The sequence below is a fragment of the Pezoporus wallicus genome, unplaced genomic scaffold (assembly GCF_028554395.1).
Source record: "Pezoporus wallicus isolate ANWC-B61680 ecotype Strahan unplaced genomic scaffold, APGP_CSIRO_Pwel_v1 contig_6732, whole genome shotgun sequence".
Taxonomy (NCBI): domain Eukaryota; kingdom Metazoa; phylum Chordata; class Aves; order Psittaciformes; family Psittacidae; genus Pezoporus; species Pezoporus wallicus.
In genome coordinates, this window is record NW_026638638.1 from 3,034,412 (window position 1) to 3,048,259 (window position 13,848).

General features: G+C 36.2%; 1 protein-coding gene across 9 annotated transcripts in view; it reads left to right on the plus strand.

Annotated features, from left to right (window-relative positions):
• ZNF385B (zinc finger protein 385B) overlaps positions 1 to 13,848 on the plus strand; it is a 176,704-nt gene that overhangs the window by 145,876 nt on the left and 16,980 nt on the right. For all 9 annotated transcript variants that reach the window (XM_057411671.1, XM_057411673.1, XM_057411672.1 and 6 more), the window contains one exon: positions 5,331 to 5,493. In XM_057411671.1, coding sequence (XP_057267654.1) covers positions 5,331 to 5,493 — 163 coding nt within the window. The remainder of the gene's footprint in view (positions 1 to 5,330; positions 5,494 to 13,848) is intronic.

Genomic DNA, 13,848 nt, shown 5'->3' on the forward strand with positions numbered 1-13,848 from the left:
TATATACTACTCAAGTATGCATGGTCTTACAATATGGTTCTAACAGGTAGACTATGTGATCAAACCTTTGGTAGACCTCCTACTATTTTAAGAAAGGGAGTTTATAGTTTAGGACCCACTGTGAATTTAAATGACAATACATTATGGGTATAAATACCTTTGTGCTCCTGCAGTCTTGCATGGTTAGATGCCTTTTCTATCAGGAAATCTGATGTTGTAGCCATGGCAGAAGCTTTTGTGGTATTTTTGCCAGAATCTCTTTCATTGGAGATAATGATTGTATTGACACCAAGTGAATACAGTGTTTGAGATAAAATTGCTCCTGAGAAGACTTCCCATCTAGGGTGGAATTCCTGCTTTAAAAAGAGGAAGTAGCAAGCAAGAAGAAATAGGAACTACAAGCCACCATGTTCAGTTCCATTTAGTTACGGCACTCACCCAGTATTGCAGAGCTTAAGGCATGAACTCAGACTTTCCATGTGGATACTTCAGCAGCTCACTTTATTTTTCAATTTCACCTTCCTAATGTCATGCTGCTCTACATATATTTAATTTTATATGTTAATTGTCAGACTGCATATTATGGTAGCAGATTCAAACATTAAGCTTAAGTGTTGGCAGTCCAATTGTCTTATTTTCATGAAGGGCTACATCAGCTAGTCCTGAAGAAACCTGAAAAAAATCTTGACGTCAGACATATACACACTGAACCACTAGACTCAGTCAAACACTGCATAAGGTTGTCATTGAAGGGATCTGGTAGGTTAATATTTCACCTCTTTATGTAGTAATGAATTCGGTTAATTAGTCATTCACACACTAAATAGATTCTAAAACTCAGTCACTTATGAACTGTCAAAATGAACAGTGATGATTTCAAATATACTGTCAGTCATTGCTTCTGACAGGGATAATTTTCTGTAATCTTTTGTACTGCAGTCTTCCCTGAATTACAAAGTTTTCTTAAAGGTAACACTATTGTCAATCAATCTGTGTGATCTGTATGTTTCCTGGTTACCTAGTTTTTTATAGATATACATATCTATACATATACACATGTTTAAGTTTAGGCAATGTAAAACTACTTAAGGTTATTTTAAGCACTGTAATATGCTAATGGTACATTTATTTTAGAAAACATGTTTACATGTAGGTGATGATTTGCATTGTTCATGTTTTATTCAATGCAATCTAGCATATAAGGTTAATGTATTCTATGTAGTCTCACAGTTTAACATCCTGATGCTCAGATTTAAGCATAATATTCTTTTTGCATTCTGGTATGTAATGTCACATTTATTTCAGCTTAAAGCTTTTCCTCTTCCTTAAATCTTCCTAGCCAGTACTTTATGACTTTTTATACTTTCTAATAAGTAGGGGCATTCCTTTTTAAAATGTTGCAATGTGTATAGATAAAGCTAGTACACCACAGTCACTTAGAACCAAGTGGAAATTATATGTATATTTTTTTTTAGGTAGGAAGTTCTTTCTTTGAAATATTTTCTTACTCCACTTTTTCAAAAAGTGTCCTCCTTAACTTAGTAGGCATTTCATTTTAAAATTATAATAATAAAAGTTAATTTAATTTTGGTTATATAAGGAATAAATTTAACTCAGTGTTTTGAAATAAAAAGTTAAATATTGCAATAATATTGAATTTTGGCACAGGTAAATAACTTTATTGTAGAATTGATTCATCCATACAGTAACTGCAGCCCTATACAATGGAATAAATTATTATGCAATTTAAAAGCATCACGGTACATGAATATAGTGAGATTCATTAAGTTTACTTGTCTTTACTTTGGCTTCTCCTAACATTTTTATTTTCTCAGATATTGTTTTGATGGTACAGAATTTGCATGAATTAGTTTTACATAATTTAGTTAATTTTAATGATGACCAAAATTACATTCAGTACCCATTTAAAATATTGCATCCCTAAGATATTTACTCTTAATTTAATTTTACATTTTGTTGAGGTTTTTGTCATAACTGGTAAATTAACTTTCTTTTGTACATGTGGCTTTTAAACCTTGTATGTACAGAACTTCTTTTGCATTATCTAAGCAAATGAAATGAAAATTTTAAGCTTCCTCCCTTAACTAAAAAGGAAAACTTTTTGTCATAGCTTATTTCAAAGATGTGTCTATTATTCCAATGATGTATGTTTCAAGGCTTGTAACCTGTCCTGTATTACTATGTTTGTGTTGGAAACAAATTTTAAATGGGACTTGGAGTCTTTAATGTGGTACTTGTGCAAATATTTTTTGTAAAACTGGGGTTAGTAATGATCAGGATTTTAATAATCAGAATAACTGATACCATAATAATCAGAACTTGCATTCCGATTTCAGATTCACACAGGAGTGCTTTTTTTCTTTTGCTTAGTATGACTCCAGAAAATTCTTAATGGCTTTTGCAACACAATTACACAGAACACGGGTCTGTGTTGATATTGCATTTCAGTTACTGAAAGGCAACTTTTACCCCACAGTGGGTAATAAGCAAACTCTGAACTTCTGGTGTATCTGAAGGGGTTAGAAAATAGTGTTTCTATGACTAAGAAACATTGTTTCAGTACCTCAAGGAATGTTCCTTCACGTTTGAAAAGACTGTTTCTACTTGGACAACAAGTATGAGTTGAAAGAGCCTAAAAACCAAAGGTTTAACAAAATCTTGTCACTGCGTGTTGAAATTAAACAAATTCAGTGTAGAAATGAATGGTATGTAGTTAACTGACAAAGTGAAACACTTCAACAATTTACTGAAGGTAGATTTTCTATCCCTGTCTACTTTAAAATCAAAGCTGGAGATTTTTGTTTCCCCCAAAGGAATATGGAAGTTCAAATAGTCTTGGAAAAGGCTGATGTTTTCAGAAGCCCTACTTCGATGATGATAGCAATACCTTTGGTCTTACAATGTACAACTATTAATTTGATAATAAAAAGATTATAATAATTACAAAACTTAAATCAAAAGTGAGTCCGTTCACTGTGTTTCCATGAGGATTTGCTTGCATTTGTGGAAATCTTAATTTTAATTCTGCCTGGGCTTGTTTGTTCTCAACAGGTCTCATGTACACTATATGAGAGGATTGAATGAAGGGAATCAAAGACTGTAGTAGGTTATTACTGATATTGCAGGCATTATTATTGCAAATATCAGCAGAAAGGCTTATTATCAAGGAATTGACTTACTAAGTCTTTCTCTTGAGTGCACTTATGTCTCTACCGTCATAGCTTTGGCCTCAGGCAGCATATGATCCTATCAACAGCACACATATGCGCAGAGCATAGCGTTCAAATATTTAAAGGGACCTCATCAACTTAAGAATGCTTGAGTGGAAAATCCTATACCTGCTATTATTTAGAATTAAAAATATTGGAATGGAAAGTGTGTATACATACCTCAAATTTTAGCTCCACTTTTTGTACACTGTACCATGTGAATAGTTTGTTTAATTTTGTTAATGCAAAAACTTCGGTGCAGCATGTAGCAACAGTAAAGCTTAAAAGAAACAGGCAAAGCCCAGCAAGGGTGGAGAGATACAGGGAGACTCTTGTGTCTGCATAAGGCCCATCGACATAACAGGGTGCAAACAGATCTGTGCTCCTCTACCCACATTCAGAACTGAAGAGGTCCAGCCCAGAAGTTGACAAGTGTCCCTTTAAAGTAGTGCACATAGTACTAGTGGTATAGATGTTTAGTTGTTTCTTTATAATCCTTAAATTGTGTTTATACACGTTAGTATTTCAATGGTTTTAAAATCAAGAAATAGTTCAATAGCAGTTGATGAGTTGACTTTTTGCTGGTTTTATAATAATGGTGTTTTGTTTTTTTTTAAATTCAGTTTAAAAAGAATTCAAGGTCAAACTTACCTAGCAGCCTTTCTTACTGAAGGCTTGCTTACTGAAATCTCCTGTAAAAGGATACAGTCACAATATATCAAATACACTGTCCTTGCAAGGTGGAAAGTACTGGTTCTCAGGATGTACAACCACTTAATAAGCTTTAGTGTATAAGAACTTCAGCCCTCTGTTTTAGCAGCAGCTCTCCATCAGTTTTAATAGTTAATATAATTTTTGTAAGGACTCCAACGCACTGTCTGTTCTTTTTTTCTGGTCCAGCTGTTTCTATTCTTCACTTTACACCCTACCATTTGATAAAGCTCTTATTACATGCTGTCCAAGGTGACTGTATTGTAATGCCTATTTCTGCTGATCTTAAAATAATTATCCTCATTATGGCAGCACTCTTCACAGAATTCAAACATCTTTGATGTTATAGTTGCTTTTTATCAAAAGCATGTGGACTTCTTTCATGGCTCGCTTCATTTAACACAGTGAACTAAATAAAGTAGTCCTAATCAGTTGAAGAGAGAGAATGTAGTTTTGCATGAACATAGAAAAGTTTACCTGCACTGATGGTTTTATGTGCCAGGTGCCGAGGTGTGGTCATCTGGTTACATGAAGCATGCTTTCTCTGAGTGTTTTACTTTGAAATAAGCTACAATATTAACTTTTTTAGTTAATATATAACCTTCAATAGAGGCACCTAATAGTATGTCTCAAATAATTTTCTCAAATTATATTTGGAAATACTAATAACACAAAGCTATTACTGAGTAATATAATGCTATGAAAATAGACTATTTTGTATAAAGCTATGTTTCTTAACCATTTTTGTTAAATTAATTTCTTAGTAAGCCAGGAAACATTCAAATTCGTTAGCTGAAATTTCCAAGCATGTATTTGTGTTAAGCATGTAGTTCCTTATTTTTATACCTAACCACATTATGACTTCACTGACCTTCTTAATAGTGAAGTCATAATGTCATTAGTGCCTGTTTCAATTGCTGTTACTGTAACAATGAAAATACTTTGTACTTTTGTACTAGATCAAACAGAAGGAAAAATGGATTATTTAATCATGTTACAGCATGGTACATCTTTCTAACTAAAAGCAATAAAGACTAGGGAAAGGTACATGAAAACTGAGTAGCATCTTTCTCAATTGGACGTTTGCATTTATATAGTGCTTTAAATCTTTAAGCATGATGGAAGCAAAGAATTACCTTACGAGTGACAGAGCTTTACCTAATCTCAAAGCCTCTTTTTCCGAGTTACTGAAAATATGTACTATTCATTAAAATCCTGTCATTCGAATTTGTAAGAACTTACATCTAGGCAAACAGTATAAAGCTACTAAAATATTCGAGGTGGATTATGATGGTGCCTGCTATTGAAAGTGTCACATTTCTGCCTTGTCATCCGTTGTGTTATACCGAAGTTCAGGAAAAAGTGAGCCTGATTTGTTCTCCTTTGTAGAGCCAGGCCGAGGCCCACTACAAAGGAAGTAAACATGCCAAGAAGGTCAAAGCACTAGAGGCAACGAAAAATAAACCCAAAGTTGGTTCTCCCAAGGACAGCGCAAAGGCTAACACAAGCTGCTCCACCACGCAAGTCACAGCCAACATCTCTGACAAATCAGGTCAATGGAAACTTTTTATTCTATACATTCTTTATTTTCTCCTTTTCTGGTGTTTACACAAGAGAATCTGGTTGCATGCTAGTGATCCATGACTTGTGCTTTCTAAACTGTTTATTGTGCTTTCTTGTACAGAATTGATTGGGTTTGATATTATCAAAGTGCTCTTTCACATCTGTGAAGCACCTGGTGTCCCTGAATGCTAAAGCCGTTATTTATTTTTTTTTTAACTTGTAAAATTTACTCTTATAAAGTATGGATGTTGTTTCTATGACAATATTAATGGATGGATGTGGGTGGAGGGGCAAGTCTGAGGTGTATGTGTTTAGCTGAAGTACAAGAAACTTTTGTAAGAAATTGTTCCTTTCTGAGTAGGATAATATTGCTCAAACTGGAAAATACACCTACAGAAATGTAGTGAAGCCTCATGGCATGGATATTTCCTGACTTCCACAGCTCATTAGTGCTTCAACATCACTTCTTTTTCCTTATTCTTCCTCCATGTTAGTAATCTGAGGAATATCAGTAACACTAATTGCAGTGGAAGGGCTTGAGTCTCTTCCTGCTCCGTTAGTGTTGTATTACTGAATGAAACGGGAGAATTGCCTGAACTTGCTGACACTGTGAAATCCTGCTCATGTTATCTAGGAGAATGCATACTACTGACAGTGGGTTAACCAACTATAGGTCTAATGGACTGCTTCTGATAAATTCATTTCTGCCTTGGTAGCCATTTATTTTCCTCTTCACCAGAGCTGAGCTTGACTCAGATGCCATAAAGTGAATGACACAGTTTCTGACACACCACAAAGAATGACTATTTGTCACCCTGCTCACTTCACAGCAGCACTAAAACTGTCTGGAACCTTAGCAGTGACAATAGGTCCCAAATTTTGGGTCGATTCACCTAGCAAATCACATTTTAGGTTTGAGACAGGTAACTTGAACCCAAGTAGAGCGTTCAGGTAAACAAGCCATGTTATATGTTACTCTGTGGAGGCGAGGCTTCTTGGAACTTGTTACAATTCTAGAGGAGATTGCAGATGGGATGTCTGGGAGGACCCGGAGTGGAAAATTATCCATAAATGTAGGGGAATGCTGGTCACAGAGGTGGGAGGGGCTTAGAGATTGGGGTTTTTACCAGGGTGTGGACTTGAAACAAAACTATCATTTTGTTCAGCCCCTTCCAGAGGCTATTGTTCATCTATTCTTTAACATATGTTTAGTTCTTTAACACAATGCTTACTGCAGCTGCAGCAATCACTATGTTGCTTCTGGGAATCAGTGGAGGGTTTGGGATTTGTTTGTTTTTTTTTTTGCCTTGGAGCAAATTAACTGATACTATTTTTTCCTGAATATTTTAACACAGCTTCCATTCTCTGTGAAATAGGTTATTACTGTATGGTGACTGTATAGGTATATTTTATTTTTTCTTAAAAGATTTCTAATACTAAGAGTTTCAGTTCATGTGTGTACTCTTGGCCATTTTTTTTAATCCTGATTTCCAGAGGAAATGAGACTTATGTCTTATAATCTGTCCTTATCTCTGTTACTCCCTGGGCCTTTCTTCAGAACTTTGACTATATTGCCTAGAGAAAAAAAAAAAAAAAAAAAAAAAAAATCGAAATGCAGAGGTTTTAATGAAGTTTCTGTAAGTTTGATGAAAGTTGGCACCTGGGTAGAAGAGATGCCTTAAGTTATGGTCCATCCTGAAAGATCTTGTGGTGTGAGCTCTGTTTTGCTTAGCTAGCTGACTAGCCAGGCACTATGTTTCATTTCAGGATGGGGATTTGAGAGTGTTTATGTGTAGTGTAGGTCTGAAAACTTTCTATAAGAAGAACATAAGGTAAGGGCTAAATGGAATCAAGGAAGGGAATTAAATTTCAGTACTTGCAGAGCTGTTGTTTAGCCATTGTACTTTGGTAAATTGCTAAGCTCTTGAGAAACGTTCATCGAGAAATAAGTCATTCCTGATGTCTTGGGTGTGGAAGAGGAGAATGAGAAGCTAAACAGAGAAGACAGTTTTCAGTTCCTGTGTTCCTTTATTTACTATATTTTCACTGGTATTAGTGAAGAACGGGAAGGGAGTATTATAGTGAACTCATAAAATGAATTTACTATTCTCATACGAAAGTCTGCTATTAAAAGGAGACAACAGGCATGAATAGCAGCCTTTTTGATGTGCTGTCGTTTGAGTGACATAATGATAAATGATCTGGAGCTCTCCAGACTGAACAGTTTCTGTATCTTAAACTAAAATGCCAAGTTAAGTTTGCTACAGAGCCATGTCTTCTGTAGGTCACACACAGCTCCCAAAACACCTGTTTCTCAGAAGTCACTATTGTAGTAGTAACAGGAAAAATAATTTCACTGTTAGCTCACCTCGTGTGATGAATCTATCAAACGCAAAACCCAAATTCATCCAGTCCTTATTTTTCAAAACTTATGATGCAGTGATCTCTCTGCAGCTGTTCCTTTCAACTGGAGAAGTTGGCTGCTGGTAGAGCTACAAATGCTAAATTAATCTTTAAGGTCTTTTGGGAATTTTCCTGAAGAATGTGGGCTCCTGCAGATAGAATTGGCCACAGCCGAATGGAAAGGGGTGACTCTGGGACTCGGTCTTAGCATGAAGAGGCCCAAATTGTGAGAGAATGGTCTTCCCTGTTGATGTTAATAATATATTATGACTCAGAAATTGCTTCTGTAAATTGATCATCAGCAAACATGTAATGATAAAGCCATGGTACTGTACTGCGGCGTATGTAAAGAAAGAGGCTAAGGACACACACACACATATTCACACACACTGCTTTCACAACTAGTTCTACTTTATTCACTCAAGCATGGTAATATATAGCATACAGATACAGGTCCGAGCCATGAAGCCAAACAGCAGCTACATCATTCCCAGTGACTGCTTTCAGCCACTATAAATTCCATTCTATAAACAATCACTCCCCAGGCTGCTTCCCAGTCTGAGCTTGCACCCAAACACTCCCTGGCTTACTCAATACCCAGGTGCACTATTAGCAGTTCTTCTTCTTCAATTATCCACAGAGCGGGAACAGGTGGGCTTGCAGTTCCCACACTGTACTGCTGAGTTGGCTGCAACCTCAGGTAAGTGGATATTGATGGGTTGGATTGCGCAAGTTGTGCACCCTAACATGATTGGACTACTGTGTGATCTCATTTGCTAAGCACACCACTCTTCACCATTTAAAAAATACTTGCTTATTGGTACTTGTAAGTATCCCCATCCTATCCTGGTCACTATTTCTGCAGACAAGAAGAAAATGCTACAGATGATGTGTGACAAGGTGATTGTTCCCCTGCCTCTTGTTGGATCATGTCTGCTTGTCCTAATGTGTATTTGTAGATTGGAAATGTCCATAGGGGACCCTTTCATAACCTGTCTCCCACACAGTTTCTCTAACCACCCTGGAAAAGTCTAGTAATAGTTATAGAACAGTTTCATACCATCAAAAAACCCTGCTGTTATACTGTACGTTTTTTTGTAGCTACTTTGAGACGTGGTTACAGAACAGCAGTGTTAACAGGGCAGGAAGCTGCTCTCTCATGTGACACAGATTCCTTTCCCTCCCTGTGGAAGCCCAGGATTTTTAAGATGGCTTCACACAGAAGTATACATGTATTTATGACATATATGTATGGCATTGCTTTAGAAAAGGGCACGGGTAGTAACCAGTACATAACACGCTTTAGAATATTTAGAGTGCATTTTAAATATAGCTCTGAGAATGCAATAGAAGATGGTGTTTGTGATCCCAGGTTAGCATAGCCTAGATGCTTACAGTGATGAGTCCTTCAGGAATGCAAATGTTAATAACCGGATTGAAATGTCACTGTTTACTTATCAAGCAAAGAGGAATACTTTGATCATACTTCCAAATGAAAATAAATGGTTCAAAATGAAGCAAGCAGATGATGTGGTATCACCTTCTTTGCATTTTGCTTTGACATAAAAATCAGGAAGTAGATGCAAGTGTTTTGAACTACTCAAAAGAGTCAAAACCAGGTTTCAGATGATAAAAGTAAGGGGGGGGGCTTTTTGTTTGGTTTTGGGTTTTTTTGTTTGTTTGTCTGCTTGTTTTCCTCTGTCTTTGATCCGTTCAGAATATACTCTATTTCTTCTGTGCCAGGGAGGTCTTTTTGTGAAACGATAGGTACAAACATTTCAAACTCCGTCCTCATTAAGATAAGAGCAGCAGTCTCTGCTAGCCTGTACTTGGTAGGTACAAATAAACCCTTTGGATGCACTATGAAAACTCCTTTTTGTTCAGCTGGTACAGGAATAGACAAAATTATGCACCTAATTAGGCCAATTGCTAGATCCTGTTTCAAATCTTGACCACTTTTGCTAGTGCTTTATTTTGTAGCTGTGTCTCAGGGCAGTTCACAGGGTTGTGGTGATGACATTCCAGCACATGAGCAGTCAGTCATATGCTGATCTGCTGTGTATGGCAAGAACAGCAGAAAAGGGATGTGACTGCAAAGTTATTTGCCAGCTTCTCAATCCTAAGCGAGCCCTGTAAGAATTATTCCAGTCATTACAGCTGTATAACTAAAACCAGATGGAGGTTGTTCTGAGAAATGTTGTCATGCTGGAGTGCCGTACAGTGTCTGACACTAAATGGGCTAGCTTACATTTTGAAAACAGCTCAGACATGTTGATGGACCTAATAAATGCCACTTGATGTCATGTAGACATGTGGTGATTAGTTGGGCCATTAGACAGGACTGGCAACTCCAAGTTTTATCAGACTTAGAAAAGTTGACCTGGAGGTCTTATCTGTGGGTTTTAGTTCATTAAGGGCTTTCTGTGGTGCTTTGACAAAAAAAACTAGTTTTTCCTTTTGCGCCTGAAGTAGAGTGCAGAGCACTGAATCACATTTACTCAGGAAGATTTCGATGGGTTGGATTTCTCCAGTGTCCCAATTACCAGTGCTGTTTATTCATCAACTAGTGATGAAGTGTCATGTCCCAAAGGAGGGCTTGGTTCGTATTTTGCAAGTCTGCCATCAGGACACTCCCTTAGTCATGTTGCTTTCATTGCTTATTTAAAAATCTTTTTGCCAATGCTTAAATTCTAAACTTTTCCATATGCATCTCTGTACTTAAAGAAATCCTAAAAAAAATATACCAGTTCTCTCACAAAATCCTTTTTCACCTTAACATTTCTTTTCATATTTCACCTTATTTTCCACCAATTTTAAAGGAATGTCTTGTTTACTTATCTCCAACAAAGCTTTTTTTAGATAATACTTCAGCAGTAGCTTGGAGATAGAAACATACAGCCTCCACTGCTGAACTATGATTATATTTGTTTGGGGGAATTCTAGGTTATTTGTCATACAGTTATCATTATAAGAACCTCGAAGGTTAGGGTGTTTTTAGGGCAGTTATTCTTCAATCTTTTAATTCTTTCTAATGTACCCAAGTGCTCTAGACCTCAAAATATGTTGTGAGAAAGTTGAATTTTGTGGATGGGGCAGTGTGCGTGAGAGAGAGAGGCTCTAGGACAGGAATGCGATAAGGATGTGTATGCTCTCTGTCCCTCAATGTCAATGAGCCATATTTAGAATTTCTGTCTTACGCCCCTCAAAGATGCTTGTTATTATGTGTAGTCTCCATCAAAAGCTACTGATGAGCCTCATCAGTTCTTCACGTTTATGCTTACTTAAAGAATTCTGCTGAAGTTATGCTCTATAAAATAATCATACATCTGTGTTTATGTGCATTCATATAGTGCCTGCTAAGCACAGGCATTATCTGTTAGATAAAGGCTTTAGTTTATGGTCAGCTAAGTAGTAAATTCAATCAGATTTAGCCACCAAGGAGAATCATTTCAAGGGCATTTTTTCGTTAAACCCTCTGAGGATGGTGCGTTTGGTTTTCTTTGCAATGTTGCACAGCCATCTGAAGATCACGGTATATTGCTGCCCATTGAAGCTGTCCCCAAAACAGAGGCAAAGGCGTGGTACAGAATTTACTGCTTGACCACAGAGTTTTTAGAGCTGATAATATAAAATAAAATTAATACTAATAAATTCATCACGGACACACCAATGAAAGTACCATGCATATATTTCTATGAACATTATATTATCAGTATTGGTATGTAAAATATGCTGTCAGTGACACACGTAATGCCTATATCGGATTTAGTAGTAAATACCTTCCAGGCATTTCTTTGTGGGTTATTTCAGCAGCTGTTTCAGGAAGTTGCTGTTTGGTTTATGCTCTTAGGATGAAAGGTTAGCCAAAAGGATAATTAGCAAATCAAAGTCTGTTAACAGGAAATCATTATAATAAGTTAGCTCTTTAAACGCTTCCTTCCCTGTCACTCTTACTATTTATACTTTTCAAAAGTGGTTATTCAAGCCTCATCTTTGCCATGTGTGTTTCTTACAACCTGAGAGAAGAGCAGTCATTCTCCACATTTTGGTGTTGATAAACTCCTGGGAGCTCTTGGAAGTCTTAAGTTGTTTCTTCACCCTCTTCATAATAACATGAACTACCACATATCAAATTCTGCACCTCTACTGAAAACTGATTATAACGGAAAAATAATCTCTTAGGCTGACACAATTACATTGATGAGCTGTTGCAGTTCTTGTTCAAATTGAAAAAGGTCAATCTGTTCTTTCCCCACTTATTATATCAATCAGAAAAATATGCAAGCAGGATTTTGTTTTGAAGAAATGGTAAGCTTTTTCTGCTGCAGTAACTTAAGCAGAAGCTCTTCATCAAAAATATATTGTAAGATGAAATAAGAGCATTCATCCCTCAGTCCTCTATCACTAAAACTTTATACCGCTATTAATTTTACTTATTCCAGTTTTAAAAACTAGAATTTCATTGCATATTTTTTCATTAGCATCCTTAAAATTATACAAAGTTTTTCTTAATTTGCAAAGATGTAGAGACAGGCATTAGGCCAAGCATGAGTGACTCTATTAATATTGCTGGATAGTGGGAGCAGAGCGAATACTCTCAGCTTTCATTTTTGGTTCGGGTTTGTTGGTTTTTTTTTAGGTACATGTTGCGGTCATTTGAAGAATACACTTATATAGATTGAATCTTTAAATGCATCTTTTATATTGTGAGATTAGGCATCTATTTTTCTTGTTTGTTCTGCTAATGATGTGCCTACAGATTATCCAAATATTTTTTTTGGATGGGATGATGATGATGCTAACAGAGTAAGATGAATATGAAATAACTAGTAATACTAGCATATGTGTGTATATTTCCATAGAGGACATAATATCAGAGAGGTGTCACTACCAGAACTATTATGTATCACATCATTCTTTACTCATCATTGTCTTTACAGCATACTATTACAAGGGTTCTTGAGTCTGGAGGAAGGAAATGGAGAAGGCAAGAAAGTGTGACAAAAGAGAAGTGGCCGACAAAAAGTGTTAAGACTGAGATACCAATGTCACTAATCTGTTTTCCAATTTTCTGTTAGGAAGAAAAGGAACCCAGAAGTATCCTAAGAAGTGAGGGTTATGTGATGAGATTTTGTAAAGATTGCAAATGGGAGAAATAAAATATCGCCTTCTGTCACCTGAAGATGGTTATTATTTTTGACGATGAATGACAGTATTATTTGACTAAGAAAAAACTAATTCGTGAACCAAGCCCCATGTTGGTTTTTGTTTGTTTTTAGATGACACAGGACTGAAATTAGCCCCTTAAATCCATTAGAATAGAAAACTCCCAAAATAAGACAGCTGCTGGTTTTGTTGTTTTTTTAACAAGTCTGGGAGGAATAGCTTTATCTGTACCTAATACTTTCAGTGTATTAAAGAAATATATTGCTCAAGAAGTAAGGCTATTCTTTTGATGCTACACATTTAGTTTTCTCACATAATCACAGAATGTTGGCCATTACTCATACATGCGGTAGCTGAATGGAGTTTAGTCTGTGTCCAGTTGTGCCAAAGTTAAAGGTTGTGTTGAGTCTGTAAATTTTTAGTTAAATATCCTGCTTTTCTGTCAGCCTTTAAGTGAATTTAGTCTTCAAATGTAAAAGAATGAGTCAGGCCCCACGCTGTGTCTTCAGTATGCTTTGGTTTTGCACCTAAACAAGATAACTGTTCTATTGTTTAATCTTTTTTTCTGGAAACATGTACTTAAAATTGGAGAAAACTGGATGGCTGCTGTTTTTTTTTTCTGTATTCTAATTAAGTAGAAGACCTCTCAGAGTACAAGCTGGTCTAGTGGCACCTTCCACACAACCAGTAATGTGGCTTGATTGGTTTTGATTTTTTTGTTTTTGTAGATATTACTTTTACTCATAATTATCTTCACTTTTATAACATAAATGAA